This window comes from Chelonoidis abingdonii, chromosome 5 (genome assembly GCF_003597395.2).
Source record: "Chelonoidis abingdonii isolate Lonesome George chromosome 5, CheloAbing_2.0, whole genome shotgun sequence".
Lineage (NCBI taxonomy): Eukaryota > Metazoa > Chordata > Testudines > Testudinidae > Chelonoidis > Chelonoidis abingdonii.
The window spans coordinates 44,444,730-44,469,978 of record NC_133773.1 but is presented as its reverse complement, the minus strand read 5'-3'; the positions used below and the strand labels follow the sequence as shown (position 1 = coordinate 44,469,978).

Sequence of the window (25,249 nt, the reverse complement as noted above, 5' to 3'; positions counted from 1 at the left end):
AGGCAAGAGTTTTGTCTACAGATGATCCTGGCTGCTTTAAAGGGGAGTAGAATGGGCCTTTGCTATTTTACCCCTCCCCACCTCCCTAATGCATAACTACAGTGCTGTCCACTTCATGCTGTTTACCTGCTCTATTTGCAGCTGGCAGCAGTGTGAAGTGGACACTATCTTTGACAGTTTCACTGATGCCCATAAGTTCAGAATGATAGCTGTGAGAAAGGTCTTACTTTGAGAGTAAAAAGTGTGGGCATGGCACATGGATGTTCAAGCTTTTCCCTTTTCATAGAGCTAAGTTTAGTGAAAGACCATACAGCCATCAAGGCTGGAAAAAATTACCAGTGTGTATTAGCCAGAGGCTGATAAGAGAGACTGACTGTGGTAACAAGCTAGATCTAGTCTCTGGATAGTTGCAGTAGCCCAGTGGATCTCAAATTTTTCTACTGATGACCCCTTTCACATAGTGAGCCTCTGAGTGTGACCCGTCTTATATAAAGTGTTTTTAATTCATATTTAACACCATTAGAAATGCTGGAGGGAAAGTGGGTTTGGGTTGGAGGGTGACAGCTTGTGACCTCCAGTTTAAGAACCCCTGCAGTAGCCTAAAGCTAGGCTGCTGTGAAGTAGGAGGGTGTTGATTTTTCTATCAGTGTGCTGTCTGCAGTTTGCTCAGTCATCTTTTGTATTTTCCTCTGCAAAAGTCAGATAACCTGACTCATCATACCCTGTCTTCTCTTACTTGAGTCCCCTGGCTGTTGCAGTGAGAGTCTACTACATCCTTCGCCCTCCCCCCAGTTCCTGGCTGCTGGAAGACACTACCACAATCATCCCTTGGCTTCTGTTTGTTTTGGATCCTCTTTCCCTGTGAATAGCTCTAGGCAGTGTCTGCTGAGATCCTAGCTTCCCAAGCAGCAGCAGAGTGAGATGGTCATGGTTCTTGTCAGCCTTGCTGAGTCCTTGGGTTCTAAATAGCAGCAATGAAACTGGACCTGACTGATTTCATTCTGCTGCTGTTTAGGAGAGCTCTGAACACATAATAGGCAAATATAAAAGGCCACTTTTTAAAAAGAAGGTATAAAAATCCACATGTGCATACATGTTTTGTATGTAAACATTCAAGTCCTTTAATCTATCTGCCTAATTTTCGTGTAACAATACTTAAAACTGATATTCTCTTCTCTCTAACTCCAGTACCAAAGAGTCAGCCATACAAAAAAAAAAAATATTTTTAAAAAAAAATTTTTTTTTTTGTTTTTTATAAACCACACACAACACAAACAAAAAAAAAAAATATTTTGCTTTGAACTCTTGATTCCTGGCTATGAAATGCTATGCCAAGAACATCCACCTTAAGCATCAAGTGGATATGATAACTTATTTTAAAAGTTCAAGTTTATCTACAACAAGATTTTGGAAACAGTGCAGATTTTCTTTGACTGACGAAGCTTAAACGTAGCAAGTATTTAATCTCTTCCTAGGCATTAATAGTTTTTGAAGGCTCTGTATGCTATTAAAACATAGGACCACCTTCTCTGTTTAGAGTAGACTGTGCTATTGCCTACAAGATCAAAAGATCTTTTGAGATCTAGCTAAAACCCCAAAACTGACCAGGAGCCTCAGTGAGAGAAGTAAGGAACAAAGCAAAATAAAATAAGCCCATAAAACTAAACTGTAACTGTATCCTCTGTGGGTTATTATACTTTGAAGGCTACAGTATATAAATGCTAAACATTGTTATAAATCACGAGCTGTCTTAAGTTTTTGTTAACTTATTACTGTCTGCAACAGTTTAAAGTAGACTGTCATGAATACCATTCTTCTCTGTGCTTACCTAACTGGACTAAATTAGAAATTAATATGTAGTTATATGATCTAGTAACTCACTTCCTGGGTTTTGCACTAAAGAATGTAGCATTTGACCCCTAGCTTTAATTATGCAGTACGTTATTCTAAAGTAGATGTTATTGAAAATAATGCAAGGGTCAAGACACAGACTGAAGATAGCTCCAACACAGAGGTGAAGAAATAATTCTTTCACTGCAAGGAACCAGCACATAAGATTAAAGGGAAATTGACTACTCAAATGGTAGTTCTAACTGAACCTTTTTTAACTTTCTGTTGTAAAATTGTACATTTCATAGGGAAAATTCTTATTTTTTTTTTTACTATGCATCATTTCCCCTTTTAACTGTAATGAAACCCCTGGCTACTTTGTGATAGGTATCATACTCCATTTTGAAATGATATAAACCAAAATATGACTATTCTGGGCTGCCTATTAAGTTTTTACTTATCACAATTAATAAAACAGTGTCTTGTGTAAAGAATACTGTACTTCCATGTTCTCCCTCTCCAGCTTGATGCTCTAGAATATTAGAAAGTTAAGTATTAAGTTTAAATACTTGGTGACATTTCTCTAGAAGCTTTTCTGTTATGGAACCTCTGTAACAGGTGGGTCATGTAATAATAGTGTTATAAGGGTAAGTGAAATTTGTCTCTTTAATATGTATGGCATCATTGTGAACACATGGAACGTAATACCATTTAAGATTTTAACCTATTCAGTTTGAATTGTTCTAAGATAGTTCCCTTAGGGAATTTTAATTATGACAAATTATGGACCTTTCTCATCTTATATTTTAATAGACACTAATGTTTCGTCTTTCATCCAGTTAGTGCAATCTTAATTCTTCCAGCTTTTCCTGTGAAGTATTTCACAAGCCTAACAGCTCCTGCAGACTAGACTAGAACAGACTAGTATATATTTTAGTGTTTTGAAACCTCTTTCATGTAATCAATTTTTTCACGCTTAACTGGAAACACAAAAAACAAGCCTAGTATTCTTATAATGAATTTCTGTCTACTCACTTTAAGATGGCCCTACTTAACTAGTTGTCCGGGTTTATTTTTTTTTTTTCCCCACAGCCAGGATTTGTGGCAGTGTTTGAGTTACTTTTTTAATTAGTTGTCCCATAGGTGACTCAGTGTTCAAATTCTTTTTTTTTTTTTTTTTTTTTAAACCACGCAAAAGATTTGGAACAAGCCTCTGTGAACTAGCAGAAACTGAGTATGTCAACACAAACTCCTAGAACTCTGAGAGAAACTAGCATTGAGAACAGGGGTTCTCAAACTGGGGGTTGTGATCCCTCAGGGGGTCTTGAGGTTATGTGAGGGGTCACAAGCTGTCAGCCTCTTCCCCTCCAACCCCATTTCACCTCTAGCATTTATATTAGTGTTAAATATAAATAAGTTTAATTTATAAGGAGGGATCACACTCGGAGACTTGCTGCGTAAAAGGGGTCACCAGTACAAAAGTTTTAGAACCACTGATTTATTGCGGAAAGCAGAAGTGGAGCAATATTCTGAAGAGGACCTAGGTCTTATCCTGGAATAGATGTTAATCCATGGAATGGCCATGTATCAAGAAGACTGATAAATCTGCCATGTCCTGTGAGGTAGTAGTAGCTATTAATTCACTTTAAATTAATGATGCTATGTAACATCCACAAAGATATATTTCCTGCTTGAAGAATTTATTCTTTTCCATTTGTCTTTTAGATTAAGAGGCCTAGAGGATGGTAATAATTTTACATATCTTTTTAAATAAAAAGTTGGGATGGTGATGGGGATGTTTGCATGGGAGGTGGCCTTTGAAGGTGGTATAAAAAGTGAGTTTTAAAGAGGGTGGGATCCTGTCACACTACACTAAGATAATTCATGGTATAGGTGGAATGGAAGAAGGCCTTAGGATGCTATCCTTTGCTTTCAAGGTGGAGCAGGCAGGATGTGATCAAATGACTAGGAAGAGCTGTTGGCATGTAGATGTGCCACACCTTGAAGGCAAGGACGGGAATCTGTTTACTTTAATACGTGATTTGATGGGCCCAATGAGGCCACTAGGTATTGTCAGAAAGGGGGAGGTTAACTGTGTCCTATGTATGGGTCAAGCAAGAAGATTTTGGCAGTTGCATTGTGGATGTACTAGAGGGAGAGCAAGAGAGGAAATAGTGGGGCCACATAAGAAGAGTTGCAGTCCAAAGATTGTTCTGTTGATGTGTTCCTTGTACATCCTTTCCTCGTTTTATATTTTTGATATTTTATAATTGGTGATGCGCATGATATAAATCCTAGAAACCACATCCTTCTCCTGTGTAGCTTCACAAAGTGTCCCAGGAGACAGCAGGAGAGGGTCTACTCATGGGTAAATCAGATGTCGTGTGCAGCTGGTGAAAGTTTGTATTCTCACCAAACTCAAAAAGATACTAGCTTTCACCTCCACTGCTATATAATTTTTAATCATAAGAAACTTAAAATGACTGGCATTTTAAACCCTGGGGAAGCAAGAAACTTCCCCCGTGCCCCCAGTGAATTGCCTTAAAATTGCAGGGGACATTATCTTGGGCATGAGGAGTGGCAATGGTGGTACAGGTATATTTCATACTAGCTTTGTCCTTGGTCTAGTCAGTATCAGGTAAACTGTTCAAACCATTTCATTAACCTATTGCATACCTAACTATGCAGCAATTTTAAAATCAACTCCATTAGTAACAGTATCTTACTATGCTGCTACTTCCTGTTTGAGCCTTCTCTTCCACCCCTCACCCCACAAAAATGGAACTGTGATTTTTCCGGAAATCATGAACTACAGAAAATTCTGTAATATCTGCATTAATTCGATTGACTAATCCCAAATATATTTTATGCTGACACTTTTCCTGATTTATTTACTTTTTTTCTTAAATAAAAAAACCATCTATGTCTTTGGTGCCAGAAGATACCTCATTTATAACTCATTTCTTCCTTTATATGATACCAGGTTTAAAAAAATCAAGTGTAGTACAATATAACAGCTATCAGTTGCCCTATTCTATTATAGATAATGCTAAAAATGGATCTTACCAAATAAACTATAGAATAAATACCAAAATTAAGTGTGCGGCGAGATAGTATCAGACATATATGGTGATGGTCTTACAAAATGTTTTTAAAATAAATGAGTGGACCATAGAGATACTATACAAGGATATATGGGAAATCAATAAAACCTTCATATGAGGAACTATATCCCCTAGAAATAGAAGGGAGATAAAGATAAACAAAATAACCACATAGACTGTATTAGAGCAAAGAAGGAATGGAATATACTTCCCAGCAGCTACGGGCTACTGAAATTAAAGATTTAAATCAGAGGTCGGCAACATCTGGCACGCAGCTTACCCTGGCGAGCCAGGACAGTTTTGTTTACCTGCTGTGTTGACAGGTTCGGCCGATCGCGGCTCCCATTGGCTGTGTTTCGCCCCAATGGAGGTGGTGGGAAGGCACGGCCAGCACATCCTTCTCTTGGGCCACTTGCCACTGCCCCCATTGGCCAGTGGGAGCTGCGATCGGCCGAACCTGCTGATGTGGTAGGTAAACAAACTGGTCCGGCCTGCCAGAGTGCTTACCCTGGCGAGCCGCGTGCAAGAGGTTACTGACCCCTGATTTAAAGCTATCGTTTTTACTCAGTAAATGAGGAGAAAAAGACACAAGGTAACGCAACAAAAGAGGGAATATCCTACCCCAAGTATACAGCCAGTTACAAGATGAATTCCAGCAGAACTCTTTCATGTTAACCTAGTATTTGTGGAACTGGACTTCTCAAAAGCTTCATTTTATTGTCCAGCATGTACACTGAAAATCCTGGAAGATATGTAATTAGACATATGGTGGCGTGCACCTAGGCTGCTGTACTAAGATAGTTCAAGAATCTCATGTCACATAGAAATAGTCTCCATAGCTCCCTATTGTATTTTTTTCTCCTGAGATCAAATATATTGAAGAGACTAATCTAACATTAAATCAAGATTGTTAATCTGCTGTACCATTACTGAGTCACTTTGTGCATATGCAGTGTGATATACGCCTCTACCTCGATATAATGCTGTCCTCAGGAGCCAAAAAATCTTACTGCATTATAGGTGAAACTGCGTTATATCAAACTTGCTTTAATCCACCAGAGTGCGCAACCGTGCCCCCCCACCCCCACCCCGGAGTGCTGCTTTACCACATTATATCCAAATTCATGTTGTATCGGGTAGCGTTATATTGAGGTAAAGGTGTAGTGCCTTTTATTACATGATTACAGAACAATCAGAAGTGTAATTACCTAGAATATAAACTCGGAATACATCTGTCGAGTCACATTGTCGAGTATATTCTTCTCTAATAGTTCAGTGCCCCAGCTCCTCAACCTCCCCTCTCCCTGCCTTTTCTGTGGTTAATATTTGCTTTGAAAGTCAATATTTATGATCATCTATGTCAGTCTCTGCTGATTGTCTGGGCAGTATATAAATTCAGTCTAGTCAGATTTGTCATTTGTTTGTTATGTTCCACACTTTGGTAAAGTGACCAATCTAGAATGCATACAGTTGTGGGAACTTGGGTTCAGTTTAATGTTAATATGTTCAACTAACATTGGTCATTGAAGCCACTCTATTAACTGTGAATGAAGATTGATTCTGTATGGCTAAGGGAGCTGGCTAATTACTGGAGGTGAATAAAAAGACCAAGCTGTTTAATTTTGCAATGCATTGGGGGGAGGGATAGCTCAGTGGTTTGAGCATTGGCCTGCTAAACTTAGGGTTGTGAATTCAGTCCTTGAGGGGGCCACCAAGGGATCTGGGGCCAAAATCAGTACTTGGTCTTGTTAGTGAAGGCAGGGGGCTGGACTCAGTGACCTTTCACAGTCCCTTCCAGTTCTAGGAGATATAAATTAATGGAGAGATCCTTTTATTATTTAATTATTTTGTTACCAAATTGGTATAAAACTAACTCTGCAGTTTTATACATTCTGTTGTACATCAAAATGAGTGCACTGATTGGTCAACTTCTTTTTAATAATACCTCATTCTTTTTATAGTGCCTTTTATCAATAATTTCAGTGTTTTCCAAAGGGAGGTTATTGTTGTTCCAGTTTCCCAGATTTGGAAACTGGGGGGAACACAGAGCACAGTGACTGTAACTAGTTTGTGGGTTGGTTGCCAATCATATGATCCTTTAAAAATAACTGATTAAGTCCATGGAACAAAAATGCCCTATTATTCCTGTTTACTTGATTGCTTTCTAATAAACATTAAAACATTCTTTTTAACTGTGAAGTTTTTCAAAAATCTAGTTAATCCTAATTACCCTGAGCCAGCATGAGAGATTCAAGGGGATATTTAGAAGCTAGTTAAAAACAACCAGGAAAGAAAAGGTAATGATCATTTAGTGTAAATTGTTTTAGTCATCTGATGTATAGATCTTAATTTGTGCCACAAAATCAGTGTCTCTAGAATATTTAGGAAAAAGGAGGGGCTGGAAATCAAAGTGACAGGTTACATAAAGAGATCATATTACACATCCAACATAAAGCAAACATGTCCTGCTTGTAAATGTAAGAAATAAGCAACCTACTCCAGTCCTCTAATTGGCATGAGGAAAGAATTTTCAGCTACAGTTTGGTTACTATAGTTGTCGTCTTTTCCTACTTTTGTAAATGTAATCTGGTCACTTGCAAAATACTCCCTATGGCCTTACCACTACAAGAAAGCATATATTCCCCTAAAATTTATTCTGTGCTTCTAGAAATCATCACTCGAAGTTCTCAATCATTAATGGTGTTTTTGTTATGGCCTACAGGAAAAGTGAGAATGGGGCCTCATTTTGTGAGGCACTCTACAGAAGAGCACTCCAGGCAGGCAAGGCGTTTGCAGAGAAGCTAAATGAATTCTTTGCATCAGTCTTCACTGCAGAGGATGTGGGGGAGGTATCCACACCTGAGCCATCCTTTTAAGTGGCACATCTGAGGAACTGTCCCAGATTGAGGTGTCAATAGAGGAGGATTTGAAACAAATTGATAAATCAAACAGTAATAAGTCATCAGGACAAAATGATATTCAACCAAGTGTTCTGAAGTAAGTCAGATACGATGTTGCAGAACTACAAACTCTGATTTGTGAATCAGCCTCTGTACTAGATGAGTGGAGCATACTAATTTAATGCCAATTTTTTTTAAAAGGCACAGTAAATCTAACTTCAACATCAGGCAAATTAGGTGAAACCATAGTGAAGAAGAGAATGATCAGACACATAGATGAACACAACGTGTTTGGGGAAGAGTCAACACAGCTTTTAAAAAAGGAAATCATGCTTCACCAATCTATTAGAATTCTTTTGACAGGGTCAACAAGTACATGGGAAAGGTAATCCAATGGAAATAGTGTACCTGGATTTTCAGAAAACCTTTCAGAGTGTCTGACACCAAAGGCTTGAAAGCAAAGTAAGCAGTCAAGCTAAGAGGGAAGGTCCTCTCATGGATCAGTAACTAGTTAAAAGATGTTAGGAATAAGTGGTCAGTGGAGAGAGGTAAACAGTGGGGTTTCACAAGGATCTGTACTGGGACCAGTGCTCTTCAACATATTCATAAATGATCTGGAAAAGCGGGTAAACAGTGAGGTGGCAAAATTTGCAGATGATACAAAATTATTCAAGATAAGCCCAAAGATGACTGGGAAAAGCTGCAGGGGGATCTCACAAAACTGGGTGTCTGGGCAAGAAAATGTCAGATAAAATTCAGTGTTAAGTGCAAAGTAATGCATATTGCAAAACATGCCAACTCTATATGCAAAATGATGGATTCTAGATTAGCTGTTACCTCTCAAGAAAGAGATCTTGGAGTTGTCATGGATAGTTTTCTGAAAACATCTGTTCAATATAAAGCATCAGTCAAAAAGCTAATAAAATGTTATGAACCATTAGGAAAGGGATAGATAAGACCAAAAATATCATAATGCTGCTATATGAATCCATGGCATGCCCATACCTTGAAGACTGTGCAGTACTGGTTGCCCAATCTCAAAAAGGTGTATGGGGAAAAAGTAATATATGGGGGAAAAGTACAGAAAAGGATAACAAAATTGATTAGGGGTATGGAACAGCGTCCCTATGAAGAGAGATTAAAAGGCCTGGGCCACTTCATCTTAGAAAAAAAGAGATGAGTAAAGGGGAGATAAAAACTGAGGTCTATAAAATCATGAAGGGTGTGGAAAAAGTGAACTAGGAAGTGTTGTTTATCCCTTCACATAACTCAGGAACAAGGAAGGGGTCACCCAGTGCAATAGGCAGCAGTTTAAAACAACATGAGGAATGTACTTCTTCAAACACACAGTGAAACTGTGGACCTTGTTTCCAGGGGATATTGTGAAGTCCAAAAGTATAACTGGGTTCAAAAAAGAATTAGATAAATTCTTGGAATACAGGTCCATCAGGGGCTATTAGCCAAGATGGTCAGGGATGCAACCTCATGCTTTGAGTGTCCCTAAACCTCTGACTACCAGAAGCAGAGATTGGATGACAGGGGATGGATCTCTTAATAATTGCCCTGTTCTGTTCATATTCTCTGAAGCATCTGCCACTGGCCACTGTTGGAAGACAGGATACTTGACTAGGTGACCCATCGATTTGACCCGGTATGACTATTCCTGTGTTCTTATGTATTGTGCTTTCCTTCAGGCTAACTGGAAATTTGGCATATCTCTGAATAAGTTAAATATTGTCATTTAACTTATTTGTAGTTTTTGCCTACAACAGATGTAGCAGTGGGATTTTACCAGTGCAAAAACAAAATAATTGCTGAGAGAAACCTCAAAACCACAATTATAACCATAGCTAAAATAAATGCATATGGAGAGATTTTCCCCCCAGTGGCCTACAGTCCACAAGACATTACAAACCTTGCTTTGTTTTATAGCTATATTGCATGTATGTTGAGGGAGTTGTATACCAGCAGCCAAACACAAAGTTTTGCTTTGTAACTTTAGCTGGTATGTGCTTAGTGATTTTGGGGGCTAGATCCACTAAGGGAATTTAAGCTTAGCATTACAATAGCCAAGTTTAGGCACCTTGCTGCCTGGTGGAATCCTTAGTCCTAAATTAGCTTCCTCAGATATGAAAAGTGTTCGACACCTAAGGGTGGGATTCACAAAAGCCAGCAAGCTGAGCAGAGGAGATTCTAAGTGAGCCAGTAGGAAATGATGAGGAGAGTCAAAAGTTGCTGAGTGCCTAACTCTGCACAAGATTCCCAGCTGTGAACCCTCCCCTGTGTTTAGGCACTAACCCAAATCCACTGTTCCACGTTGTATAAGTAATTAAATACGCATTGGGCTAGGGAAAGTGAGACTACCCTAACTACTGGCTATAGAATCATTCACCTAGAATGTGGGAGATCCAAATTCAAGTCCCTGTTCCGATGAATATTAATTATTTGTACAAAGTGCAACAGGACAGATTGAGAAAGACCCACCACAGAATACCCTATAACTAGGTTTGGTGGGATTAGATTTTTATCTAAATGTTGATACCATTGCACACATACAAACTGATCGAAAAATCTTTCCATAGATGATGATCAAAATTTACAAATAGCAAAGAAAGAAAAATGCTCTTGAGAACTTAAAGTTTGAATTAAGGATACTTATTTTGTATATTTTGACCTGTGATGTTGAAAATGTGTTTCAAAAAGTTAAAAACTTTGTAATCATTGAATCTCAACATCTGCTGTCGTTAAATAATGTTGTCTGATCTTCCATAATTCTGTGCAACTAAGAAAATTTTAATATATATATAAAAACAGAGGGGGACGGGATTAAAAGCAGATATGACATTATTTTAAAAATTAAAAAATGAAACTCTGCCAGGTGTAGTGAGATGAGGCCCTGAAATATAAACTCTTGTGTCAGAGGCCTAGTCTGAGGCCTGAAGCCTGAACCAAAGTACTTCCAGGCATTGTTAAGCAAAAGCTGGGCTGTGAGCCAGAGGCAGGCCTCACTCACAGAAGTTGGCGAGAAGAGGGTTGTTAGAAGAAGGTGCATTCACACATATAAGTGCTAACAAGAGGAACTTGTGCCAAGATGGCACCTGGACAGCCCGTTACAAGGACACTCCATAGACATAACAAGAAACAGGCAGGTGCATCTTAAAGACAGGACAGCATGGTGAATAAATCTGTTTGTCTGGAACAACATGATCAAAGGGGAGACAGCACCCTAGTGAGCCAAGGTGCTGTACCTCAGTAGGGATGAGTAATCTGTCCTCTAACTATAAAAGTACGTCCTGGAGTGCACATCTTTGTCCAGCCTAAGGGGCAGTGGAGTGTCCTGCCACTGACTGAGCTGTGTCCATTGCCGGGGGCACATGTTCATAGCATGTCCTGTAGAGTCTATAGGAAACTATTACTGTGCTTCGTTTGACGATAAACCTGGCTTGGGTTCCTTCATACCTTACTAGAGTCTGTGGTCTTTGGGGGTTCTCTCGGGGTTTGCTGTGTCAGCTACCTGCGCAGAGTCAGAGCAGCACATAGAGGGAACACGCATGCAGCCGACTGTTATCGTCATCGAACAAGAGCAGAGCACCACACCAGTAGCTACTGACAACACCACGCTTACCTATAACCCAGTTATTTAGACACTTTCTTGAGAGGTAGAAGACAGACACAAATGGATTTGAACCCTACGTCCTCGGTGAGGTTTTTAACCACTGGGATTAAAGTTTTTTGGTGGTTCGGGTTCTGTAGTTTCCCCATCAGAGTGTTGCTTTTTTAAAAATTCTGAAAGCATGCTCCACACCTCATCCCTCTCAGATTTTGGAAGGCACTTCAAATTCTTAAACCTTGGGTTGAGTGCTATTAGCTATCTTTAGAAATCTCACATTGGTACCTTCTTTGTGTATTGTCAAATCTGCAGTGAAATGCTCTTAAAATAAACAACACGTGCTGGGTCATCATCCGAGATCACTATAACATGAAATATATGGCAGAATGTGGGTAAAAAAGAGCAGGGGACATACAATTCTCCCCCAAGGAGTTCAGTCACCAGTTTAATTACAATTTTTTTTTAATCGGCATCATCGTCATGGAAGTATGCCCTCTGGAACGGTGGCCAAAGCATGAAGGAGCATATGAGTGTTTAGCATATTTAGCACGTAAATACCTTGCAGTGCCAGCTACAAAAGTGCCATGCAAATGCCTGTTCTCGTTTTCAGGTGACATTGTAAATAAGAAAAGGGCAGCATTATCTCCTGTAAATGTAAGCAAACTTGTTTGTCTTAGCAATTGTCTGAACAAGAAGTAGAACTGAGTGGACTTGTAGGCTTTGAACTTTTCCATTGTTTTGGTTTTGAGTGCAGTTATGTAACAAAAAAAATCTACATTTATAAATTGCACTTTCACAATAGAGATTACATTACAGTACTTGTATGAGGTGAATTGAAAAATACTGTTATCATTTTTACAATGAAAATATTTGTAATAAAAATAATATACACTTTGTATTCTGTGTTGTAACTGAAATCCATCTATATTAAAATGTAGAAAAACATCCAGAATATGTAATAAATTTCAATTGTATTCTATTGTTTAACAGTGCGATTAAAACTGATTAATTTTTTTGAGTTAATCACGTACGTGAACTGCGATTAATCAACAGCCCTAATAATTGTATATATTTGCACACTAGATTTTGAGAAGTTGTATTAATTCTGCATTAAATTAATGAATTTTCAATATGCACTTAATTTTTTTCAAACGTGTAAGTTATAGAGAAGTGAAAATGAATAGTTTCTGAAATCTGAATATTGCATTCAGAGAACGTTCGTTCTCTGAAAATTCAGCCACCATCTTACAGCACCTCTGTGTTGTAAGTGTGTGCATATGAGTGAAATGTCTAGGGATCATGTTTTTCCACTGCCAAAACTCTGCTTAGGTCGCTTCTGTACAATTATACATTTTCTTTCTTCCAGACATATTACTGTGTCTGCATTGACCTGAAACAAGAAGGGATGAAGAATCACAATTCATTCCTCTCGAAAAACAGAATAAATTGTTAAAGCCTGTTTTTCAGGCATTTTTTCACTGTGAATAGCTGTCTGATTGAAGAATCTGTTGCATAGGCCTGAGGTCATCAAACTGCTAGAACAAGAGGTTAGCAAGTGGTTTGTAAACTCATTTGAAAAGAGAGGGTAATAAATGGTTCCTTTACTACTTACTCTTCTCCTGCTGTGCTCCTTTAACCTTGGAGAACTGGTTGCATCTCATACTGTAATGCATCACTTTTTTTTCTGGTGAAATTTATATTAGGTTAAGATTCAGAAATAAAATAATGTTTATCAAACAAAATAAGTGAAGACTTCCCCCCAAACATGAAACTTGATAATTCTATTTAGTTGTGTTCACAATAAATGAGTATTAAAATGGAAACCACAGTAAACCCAGATACACTTCATACTGTGTCTTGAAAAGATCACTTGCATTTTTTTTTTTAATGTAGCTTGGCATTAGAATGGGGTTTTTTATCACTTAAAAATTGGAGCTATCACTATCAATTAATTTTAAATATGGCACATTACCTTGAAATGTAAAACTAACTTCACACAGAGAACTACATGAAAAGAAAATTTGTTTTGATAGAAAAAGATCCAGTGATTGATTCATCCATCAATAAAACATACATAAATAACTGACAGGGGAGAGGCAATATTCTGGGACACAGGCAGTACAATATGTGTAGCTGTCTTCTTTCTCCGGGGGCGTGGCATCCCTTAAAGCAATAATTTTCATATTCTGGCTACTTTCATTTTCTTTTTTGTAAATTGGTGGCTGTTTAATGCTTCCAACATATTCAAAAGTTATTTATTTGGAAGTAACATTTGGGCAACTAAATGCTTCTGAAAGGGCAGCTGAGTCTTTGGAGGATAGGAAGGGTTAAATAAATTGTTCCACCTAGTTGCTGGGAATCTGAAAAAAGGTAGGGGAGAATTAAAAGTTAATTTAATGTTAAATGCACTGAAAGTATGAGAGAAAAAGGTGTGTACTGTATAATCTTGTACTTCTTGCTTTTCCTTAGGAGTGTTTTTGGTAGTGCAATGCACTATCACACATTGAAATCTGGAGGAATGTGCTACCACACTGTGCAGGAACTGATGCTTCTTTCACAGCCTCTCTTTTTACTCTTTTTCTCATCCCTCTCTTCCCCCAGCCATACCTTACCAAGAGGAAGACCACTTCAGTACTGCCATGGGAGAACCTTCACATCTGAAAAGAGGGCAGTATTTCCCCATTAGTAGGCAGGGGTTTGCTATACTTTAATTTGACCACATGGCAACTAATCATAAAATTTTAGTTAAAATGTTTAAAAGTTAAATTCATTTAGTAAAACAAATTAAAAGGTCTGCCTTTTTAAAACTGGACTTATAATAGTAATGACTTATTTACCTTGGGGATGTACCAAAAGAGCTAACCTACAAAAATATGTAAACATCTAATTGATCTTGGTACTTGCATGATCCTATCCCATCACAGTGATATCTCAGCATCCTATTCAGATTTTTTTCACTGTAAAACTGAATTGTTAAAAGACTTCTCGGTAAAATTTTCAAAAGCAGTTTAGGCACTTCAGTGCTTAAGTTCTGTTGATAATCAATGGATCTGAAGCTCCTACATCATTCAGGTGCTTTGGAAATTTTTACCCTATGTTTTTTCTGATGTAGAATGGAAGTGCTGAATAAATAGTTACATTCTAGCAATTGTGAAGTATAGTTTATGTACTATTGACTATAAACAAATACACATAAATGCAAAGTTAGACTGTATTTTAAAGTGAAGTATACTTTTTTTTAATAATGCTACTCAGTATGAGAACAATGTTAAATACATTTAAATCAGGTTGCCGTAGATGTTTTTAGAGTATTTATTATTTACAGTATGTTTAGGCTTGAATGCTACAGTTGGATCCACTAATGTGGACCCTTGCACACTCAAGGATCATAGTTGTGAATTCAGTTGCACAACCTTGGGATCTTTGCCACTTGAGTAGGAATGAAAAAACTATAGTTTCATTATTCCAAGGAATTGCACCACCAAAATGACTATAGCACCCCTGGGTTAAATTATTTTCAGCCTTGACAGCATGAAATACAAATATAGAATCAGGGTTCTTTATAAAACTAAATTTTTTGTTAAGTATATAACACTGACAACTTTGAAGATTTAAGTATGCTTTTTTTTCTTATTTGAGACTTTTCACCATCATCACCAACTAGTAGTTTGTGATAAATAGTACTTAATGTTAGTTGATACACAATGTTAGTGAACTTTATAAACTTTGAACAGAAAACACCTTCTAGTTTGTAAGCTAAAATTCTTCTAAGGGTTCTTAGATCTTATATATGCTTTTCATAAAATTGTAATTTACTGATGTTGCCAGAAAACTAGAGCGGCTTAATCAAGATGAACATCACTAATTGATCAGATTGCTTTTATTTAATAAAAACCTTAGTGTACCTCAGCATATTCTCTATTAAAAGTGACCATCTAAAATGCTTTCCTCAGATAGTTTCAAAAATGGTAGTGTACTTTTAAAAGGTTGTCACTTCGACATGAATGACTATTATAGTAACTGGTGTGTTGCCCAATATATTTAGAATATTGATTTTTTTGTTTGTTTGTGTAATAATTCTTACAGGTGCATTCTGCTTCCTCTTTTGGGGATGAAGCCCCCCCAGCAGAGCCTCTTTCTGCTTGTAGATTCGATTGATGAGGGTTGTAACGTTGCAGAAGGTGAACAGACTTCTACAGGCATATCTGGAACTATTGCAGAGCTTTTAGCTGATCACTACGAGTTCTTCCCTCCATGGTTGCTCCTCCTCTGCTCTGCTCGCAAGCAGAGTAAAACTGTTACAAAAATGTTTACAGGTGAGTACAAGCAATTGTGAATTATTAGCTACCTATGCGCTGTAACAAACATAATTTTACAGGAACCTTACTGATCGTTGAAAGTGCAAAGTATACATTTTAATTGCTCTAAATTTGTTGCCAAAGAGTTAAAAACCTTGACAATCCTAAACATATATTCCTATTTTGGGGTTTTCTATAGTGCTGATCACTAGTTAATATGTAGTAAATGGTAAATTAGATCTGCCAGGTAAGGTTGGCACGGAGCTTTCTTTCTTCTTTTTCTGGTCTTAAAAAGCTATGTCATGATTTTGCAAGTGTGACACGTATAGTATATGTTCCCCCCTCATATACCTTCCCCTACACACACAGACTTCAAGAGTCTCAGAGATTTTTTTCATCTAACATCAAGATGTCATCTTATTTGAGAAAGCAGGAGCTAAACTGTGCAAGCTAAGTGCATGGGTTTAACTGAATGCAGAATTAAGTCTTGGGAGTGTGTTTCTTGGCAAAGGTTATACAGTAAAGAATCTCCTACAACTTGTTCATCCAGTCCTTGCTGTGTCATAAGACCCTTTCATCAGTGTAATGCTATTGTTACTGGGAGTTTCTTGAAGTTTAATAAAGGGAAGCACCAAGATTGCGTTCCAGGCCTGCGTATAAAGCCTGTGTGTGTTTAAGGCAACAATTAGAATGAAAATGTGATTATGGAATATAGCCCCAAATCTCTGATAACCTTACTAGTTTTCACAGTAGCCAAGGGACAATGTGATAACTGCATTTTGAAATCAAGTACTGTACTAATCAGTGGCAGACATGAAAATGGTGTTTGGGAGAATATGAGAACTAAAATTAAGAGAAGCTTTGGGTGGCTTCTTAGCGTTTCTTTGGGTGTGTGCCTGGGAATAGTTTTTCAAACCATGGCTCCTTAGATATTTAGCCATTATCAAAAAAGCAGAGAAAAACTACCTTCAGAGCAATTTTATTTCCATTCTTTTGAATCACATCATGTTGCAGATTAGTCCTGAAAAATTGCTTTTCTGTTGTCTTCAGAGTATATTTCCAGATGGAGCTCCTGACAAGAAGAATCAGCAGAACTAACGTATAAGCTTTGAAATAAATTTCATTTGAATGAATTAGCTTCTCATTTCCTCAAGGGTGGTTTGATGAATAACATAATAAGGAAGTTAGCTTGAAATGTTGCAACTCTATGTGAACCATTAAAATCTTTTCTTCTCTGGCATCTCTGGCTATTACATATAGCCAGAGAGAGTGAAACCCAACATAACTGAACACTTGAAATGAATTTAAATATATTTGGAGAAGGTTGTATCTCCACCAGAGTGGAATATTATAACTCTTTTGGTAAATTGTCCAGTTTGTCAGTAGTTAGAGGATTTATTATACTCACTGCAGCATTAGTGTTCATGTAGGGACTGGTGTGGGCAGGAGGGGGATGATAGTACCAACTAGGTTGAATTTAGGGTCATAAAGAACTAATCTAGTTCCTCTTGTTTGTTACTCTAGCGTTGGATTATTGGCAGTTAAAGAATTTCGTTCCTTGGTTTTTGTTTTCAGGATCTTGATTTAGTGCTAAATGAATGCTTATATCTTCCATCTTTTTACCCTCCTCTTTTGTTATTCATGTAATGCCTTCCTAACTATTCTAGTCAGTCTGGTCCCAAGGAAAATGTTTCCCCTACTAATGAGGTGGAAGCCATCTAAACTATACAGTTCCCTCTCCCCATAGAAAGTGGACCAATGTTTCACAAAACCAGTGGATGTTGGAGATCTGTGTGCAAGCCTGATTTTCATACAGGTATAGCCAAGCTGCCATTTATAGTTGTGTCCTGTGCATCTCTCCATTCCCTTGGACCAGCTGGCTCTTGAGAGGTATCTTCCACAGTTGTCATGTTGAGGACATGCTATTGATTGGAAACTTCTAGCTGTGTGGCATTCCTCCTGGTTCTTCTTTCTCTGGTGGCCACTGCTTGCTCTTTTTTGTCCATCTCCATCCACGTAGAATGCTGCCATGATCTTTTGCCTCTGATGGTTATAAACTACCAGGACTCCTCTCTGTTTCACCAGTTCCTTTTTTCCTTCAACCTGGTATACTGATATTTCCCAAACCTGGCTGTTTAGGAAGTCCTTAGCTTCTCTGATTCTCAGTAGCATCTTTGCTTGCCTCTCCAATCCAAGAAACTTTTTCTCCAGCACAACCACCAGCTTATACTTAATAAATAGGAAGTCCAAAAACCTACATGGGGAACAAATATTTTACTAGTAGGGTCTTCTTCAGGTGTTGAGAAGAGTACTCTGAGCATCACAACAAAATGCCAGCTGGAAAGATTGTTTAGCTGGGTGTACCTTGTTCCCAGATCTGAAAAAGATCTCTGTGTGGCTCAAAAGCTTGTCTCACTCACTAACTGAAGTTGGTCCAATAAAGATATTACCTCGCCCATTTTGTGTCTCTGACTCCATAGGTTATTTAAACACTCTCACTCACCTTTTCTTCAGAATTTCATTCAATTCTTCTGACTTCGTGTAATATTTTAACTGAGTATCTAGGAAACTGAAATGTCACATGATATGTTTTCACTTTCTTACAGGCTCTCTGTCTTGGAAAACATTTTCTGAGATGTTTTTTCTAATTGTTGTAGCACAGATCAAACTCCCTGCCTACCTTTGTAGCCTGAATTTATCTTTTGTCTCAAAGAAATAACCTAACCAGGTTGCCATACCTGCTTCTATCTGTCTTTTGTCTGTTAAATTTTGTTTGCTAATTTGTTCAGTGCTCAGCTTAATATGTTGTTTGAAATAAACAATTACCTAATGCTAATTCTTCCCCAATGATATGATGTTTTAGAACTTTGCAGAAGATATTGTTTGTCTTACTTAGTGTGCTTTAGTCTCTTACAGCCTTCTCAACATTCAGGGGAAGTTGTTAACCTGTAGGTCACTCAGATAATTAAAAAAACAGTTTTGAAGTTGAGTATTCCCTTGGACATTTTTCTTTCACCTGGTCTGTGTATTGTGAATGTGTGTTTGTGCATATAGGGACAGACAGAGGTGAAATAAAAAACAATGGAACCAACCCATTTTTGATTTTGCAACATTTTGTACATTAGATTTATCCCTACATCACTTCACTAAAAATTTTACCCAATTGGCTATCCACAAAATGTGCATGCAAACACTCTTATTCTGAATATATGTCCAGGTTGAGTGCTTAAACCCCAACTTGTGCATGGTCATAGTAGTATTTACATGTTTAAATTGGAAATATAGTTTCTTGAGCAAGCACATTTGAAGTTTTTGACCTTAGTCTCCAACTACTAGTATTTCTGTTCTTATTTTGTTTCACTATTCTCCCATCCATGTACATGTTCTGTTCTACTCTATCTCAGAGGTAGCCCCAAGTGAGGGAGAATTAGGCCTTAGGCTATTTTATCTACCTTCAGATCTACCAAGCTAGAGTGGTGGGTTTCAGTTCCCTCTTGAGTAATAGGAAGCAGCACCAATGAGAATTGATGGAATTTAGAAATTTGAACAAAGGGTTCTATCTATCTTCAACCTCAGAGTAGTGATAGATGATTAAGTGGTATTGGCAATGGACTGGGGAGGTTGTGGGTGGGGATATCATCAAGTGGACATGGTGCATCCAGGGGGGTTGGGGACACCAAAGACTGATGAGTAAAGGAGAGGCAGTAGATTGGTATATGGGTATTCTGGTTCAAAAAATTTCTGGAGAAGATGTGTTTGGGTTGGGGACACAGGAAGTGATCGTGGGCCTGGGGAAGTGAGGAGTGAGCAGCTGTGTGGGCAAGAGGCCATAAGGATGCAGATGTTGGACATGAGTGGAACTTTGAGAGGCATAAAGGTGTGGCAGTAACTATGCTGAATCATATGGGGCAAGGGAAAGTGGACTGAAGTAGAGGCTTGAGAAGTGAAAAAGAAGATGGGACCTTGGAAGAGAGGGAACATTAGCAGATCCCCATAACTGACCTGCCATCACAGTGACTCCCTTCCATGGGGAGCCAATGTCAGTTCACTGATTGGAAAAGTTAGGGAAGAGGCAATGTTCCCCTGCCTCCTTCTCTTGTGCATGCCACCAGTAGCTTTTCTCATATGGCTGCTCACCCTTCTCATATACTCAACATTCTGCTTTTTCCGATTCATTCTCCCCACTCCCATAATGCTCATCACCTCTCATGTGCACCTCCCCTGTACTTTAAGTATGAATATCTAAATACTGGGCAAGTGAATGGCAGAAGTCTTTTCCCTATACTTGCTAGGGGTTGTTAGGAATTTTTCGCATTCCTTTACAGATTCTGTAGAATGTTTTTAGGTATTTCTAATGTGCTCGGTGCATAGACCATGAAAGGCTAAACATATTTTTTTGTTTACTTTCCAAAGCAAAAAAAAGCACTTCATCTGATAAGTGCTAACGTCATTTTAAAGGAAAAAATCCTCTAACTGGTAAAAATACGGTGGTTGGCCTTCTAAGAATAAACTGCTTTGTTAAACGTGGCATTTGGCAAGTAATTAATCCATGATATCTATATAAGATTCCAGGACTGTCACTGTATGTCACTCTGAAATCTAAAATGTCTGAGTCAGTGAGAAGCAATGGAAAGCTTTTTTTATTTTTGTTGAGAATATCACCAGCTTCAATCATCACTTGGATTGGTGGTCTGTTACCATCCAATTTTTAAGTTTTAGCCATGTTTGGCCTTTTTTTATGTGTGACTTTATGAACCACACCTATGCAATAGCATAGGTTTTCAGCTACTTAATAGACTTAATAGCTTTAGGTACTTTAAAACAAAGCAGTTTTATTTAAAGATACTTAGCATTGAGAAGCCGATACTTACCCATATTTAAAATTTACTTTTCGTAACCTTTTACTTTGCCATTTAATTTTTGAATATTTCTGCTTAGAAATAAGTTGCTAACTGTTGTTTTAAAGGGCCATATTTTTAGATATGTATTTACTCAATTTTTGTTTTTAGACTACAGTTAGAAAACGACTATCCCTACATTTAGATCACAGTTGTGACAGTTGGAAGATAACTATAGCATAATTATTCATGTTTTACTAGATAAAACATTTTTTTTCCAGTATTAAGATCAACACTTTTTTAAAATACAAATTGGCTTTTTGTTAACATTATTTGTTAGATAACAAACACATATTATATTCAGAATAGCGTAATGGTTTTCAGACCTTTCTAAGTTAGCAGACAAAGAAAGAATAACTTATTGTCATGAAGAGCAATTATATGAAGTCAAAGAAATGTGGACCCTGTTTCTATATGTATATTGTCGAAATGGCTCAAATAATGACAGTCCTCTGTTCCCTCTCCTCCATCTCTCCCAAACTCCAGTACCATTGAGGTTCTGGGTTTTATAAATTAGAATACATAAAATCATTTAGAAATTATTAGAAAGCTTGGAATTTTAGAAAACTGACTCAAGGAGAAATCTTTGGCTAGAGTTAAGAACAATAAGAACAAGTTTTTTAAATACATTAGGACCAAAAAGAATCCTAACCATGGTATTGGCCCATAACTAGATAGAAATGGTAGAATTATCAATAATAATGCATAGGAGGCAGAAGTGTTTAATAAATATGTCTGTTCTGTATTTGAGGGTGAAGGAACAGATGATGTATTCATGGCATCTGATGATAATGAAACACTTTTTTCCATCCCAGGATGTTAAACAGCAGCTACTAAAGTTAGACATTTTAAAATCAGCTGCTTCAAATAACTTGAATTCAGAAGTGTCAAAGAAGTTAGCCAAGAAGCTCTCTAGAGCTTTGATTTTGATTTTCAGTAACTTATGGAACACTGGGGAGGTTTCACAGCTAATGTTGTACTAATATTTTAAAAGGTAAATGGGATGAACCAGGTAGTGATAAGCCTGTTAGTCTGACATTGATCCAGGGTGAGATAATGGAATGGCTGATACAAGACTCAATTAATAAAGAATTAGAGGAGTATAATATAATTATTATTGCCTATTAACATGGGTTTATGGAAAATAGATTATGTCTGACTTTATTTCTTTGAGATTATAAGTTTGGTTGATAATGGTAATGGTGTTGATGTAATAGACTTCTGTATGGCATTTGACTCGGTACCACTTAATAGTTTGCTTAAAGAATGAAAATGATACAAAATTGACATGACACACAGTTAATTAATTAAACGTTGGCTGATAATTCTGAATATAATTGGGGAATCATCACTGAGCAGGTGTTTCTAGCTGGGTCTTGTGTGGATTGGTTCTTGGCCCTATACTGTTCAATATTTTTATTAATGACCTGAAAGAGAACATAAAATCATTACTGATAAAGTTTGCAGATGAGACAAAAATTGGGGGAATGGTAAATAATAATGAGGACAGCTCACTGATACATAGTGTCTGGATCACTTGGTAAGCTGAGCAGAAGCAATCAATAATATGTTTTAATTCAGCCAAGTATAAAGTTTTACATCTAGAAAAAAAATAACGTAAGCCAGTTTACAGAATAGGGAGACTCACTTGGGAAGCAGTGATACTGAAAAAGATTTGGGAGTCATTGTGATTAATTAGCTGACCATGAGCTCTTAGTGCAACACTGTGGCCAAAAAGGCCAATGCAATCCTTGGATGCATAAGCAGGGGAATCTCAAGTAGGTGTAGAGAGGGTTTTTAACATCTGTATGTGGCGCTGGTGTAACTGCTTCTGGAATACTGTGTCGAGTTCTGGTGTCCACAATTCAAGAAGGTTGGTAATACATTGGAGAAGTTTCAGAGAAGAGATGCAAGAAAGAGTAGAAGATTGGAAAGCATGTTTTATAGCTAGGGCCTTGGGAATATGATTTTTATTTTTTAGAAAATTTACAACAGTGTAAATGGCAAAGTATTAAATTTCATGGAATTTGAATGGAATTAATTTTACAAGTAATGTTACTAACGTGAAAGATCCAAGCAACAGAGGCCTCCCAAGATGACTCCTAGGGAAGAAAGAAACCTAAAAAGCTTGATTTATTTGGCAGGAAGATCTGTTCCTCAGCTGGTCTCCAGATACGTATTTACAATTACTGGGCAGTATTCTTAAACGACAGAGATTTGAACTGGGCAAGATGTTGCCATGCATTGAGACGCTTCCATAAGATCAGAGGGAGGAGCTAAGATCCTTGGTATCTAAGGCGCAGTTAGTGGCCCAAACATCTCTGCAGCCTTCTCTTTCTAAAACACATCTGAATCCACCCCTTCCTCTCCACTGCTGTGGTTCATGCAAAGTTTCTGCCTCCCCTGGAATACTGCAAGATTGTTAGCTCTTCAGTTTATCCAGCATTTGGTTCAGATGTTTGGATCATCATTAAAAAATTCTGAAGTTTATCTGAACATCTTCTGGGCTAGAAATCTAGGGAGCACAGTCTTTCTAATACATTTTCTGCTACTTCCTGGTTCTGGTTGGGTAGGATGTTGAGAAAAGCCTGTCTTCCAGTATTTTAGTCCTTCCAGTTGTGATCCTGGCTAAAATTAGGAAATGAAAAGGTGCTTAGCAATTAAGGAGAATTATGGTAAAAATTATAGTCGGGTTTTACTGAAGTTCAAAATTTCAACTTGTTTCTGACTCTTAACTACTTTGTCTATCTTACTCCTAAATTCTACTAATAAAATCGATTGTCCCTTGTGGAGCTGAGATTTCCTCTTTCAGTCATCCACATCAAAAAGAAAATTGATAAAAGCAACTGAAAGCCCATGCTATTGCACAGATGTAACTCCTAAATTCCTGTTTTTGGTTATTTTTTTAAAAAGCCTGAGAAGTAAAAAAATTAGATGGTAACAGGCCATGAATCTCAATGGTGGTTGAACCTGGTGCTTTTCTAAACAAAAATAACTCTCAGCCATGCTTGTAGCTGTTTTCATTGCTTCACACTTACTCAACAGCCGTTCTAGGCTTCTGAGTGATGTTTGGGGTTATGTTTGCTGATTGTGTTGTGTGGGTGGTTGTGTTGACTGGTGCCTGGGTTGTGTTGTAGTGGGAGAGTTGTGTGGATTTGTACAGGTGAGCAAATGATGGGTAGGTGCTGCAGTGAGGTGCTCTATGTGTTTTGAGTTATTGTGTTGTGTGCATTGTTTTGAAGAACTGTGGCAGTTGAGCCAAGTAATTCTCCATCTGTGCAGACTTTCTCATACAATCAATAAAACTGTTGCATGCAAAATTAGCTATAGAATAAGTGTGGCAATTGCACTGCTATCATGATGGTCTAGGACTCGTCATGGGCATAGATGCTTGCTGTCTTCTTGCTGTCTCGCTGGTGTAATTTATAAAATCAAAATGGGTGTAAACATAAAAGTTGGATGGTAACAGACCACTAATGACTGAAGATGGTGATATGAATAAAAAGAGCCCTCATCTATGCTTCCATCGCTTGATACTGACTCTGCAGACAGTATAGGTTTGGAATGACACCCAATATTACCGTCTTACTATGTAGATATCAAGAGAAATTCCTTAATGAGAAGGAAATCTGTATTATCCTACAGTTTGTGTTAGAGGTTAAAGAAATACTTTTTTAATAGTTTTCATGTTATAGAAAAGGCTTCACAAGTAGTGGATTCACTGTGTGAAATTATACAGTTTGATTAGAAGACATCTTTTGTCTCATATCTATATAATTGTGAAGTTTTCGTACTCATACTAAAATTTTTAAACTTTTACTTAAAGGCTTGGAGGCTAAAATTGGGGACAGTGCCTGCCAGTGGGTAGATTTTTAATTAGCTATTGGATGTTCCCCTCCTCTTCTTGCACTTCTCTGATTAACATTGCACAGATTGATATGGAATATAATATATTAACTAACATGAAGTTCTGTATGCATTTGTAAAAACTCCCTAATATTATTTTATGCAAGCAATTAATAGTTCTTACAGGTTGGGGGAGGTAAGATGTTGTAAAGAGCCTGTGTTCTCCTTATGAAGTTTTAAGGAATAAATAAATATTTATGCAGTGACGCAGGGTTATGAAAGCAACAAAATTCAAAGTTGAGGCTGCTCTAACTCATTGTCATATTTTGATATTGCAGGTGTGTCAGAGTGTGATGGAATGTACAGTGTGCTGCACATAGTTAAAAAAAGTGAAATGCGTTTTTTCAGTTTTCAGGTGGATGATATTCTATGAATCACACAGCTCCTTATGAGGAGGTTATGCGTAAAAGTTCATATAAATCCCTAACTGAAATCCTTGTTAGATCAGCAATGTAAATTATTCATAGCTAAAATATTGTATTTCTCTTTCATCATAAATATTTAAAATGCTTTCAGTTAAGTGAAAGAAATATATATATATATATATGTGTGTGTATATAGAGAGAGAGCGAGAGATACATACACACACATATATGTTTGGTTTAAATTTGATTTAATAAAATGATTAAGATAAATGTTTGAGAGGAAAAAATAGGGTATTTAACACAATTTGTTCAGAACAAATATTTGTTGTACTAAGGTT

General features: G+C 37.4%; 1 protein-coding gene across 3 annotated transcripts in view; it reads left to right on the top strand.

Moving 5' to 3' along the window:
• Positions 1-25,249, top strand: part of ANKRD50 (ankyrin repeat domain containing 50) — a 50,648-nt gene that overhangs the window by 9,684 nt on the left and 15,715 nt on the right. For all 3 annotated transcript variants that reach the window (XM_032797080.2, XM_032797081.2, XM_032797083.2), the window contains exon 3: positions 15,531-15,760. In XM_032797080.2, coding sequence (XP_032652971.1) covers positions 15,531-15,760 — 230 coding nt within the window. The remainder of the gene's footprint in view (positions 1-15,530; positions 15,761-25,249) is intronic.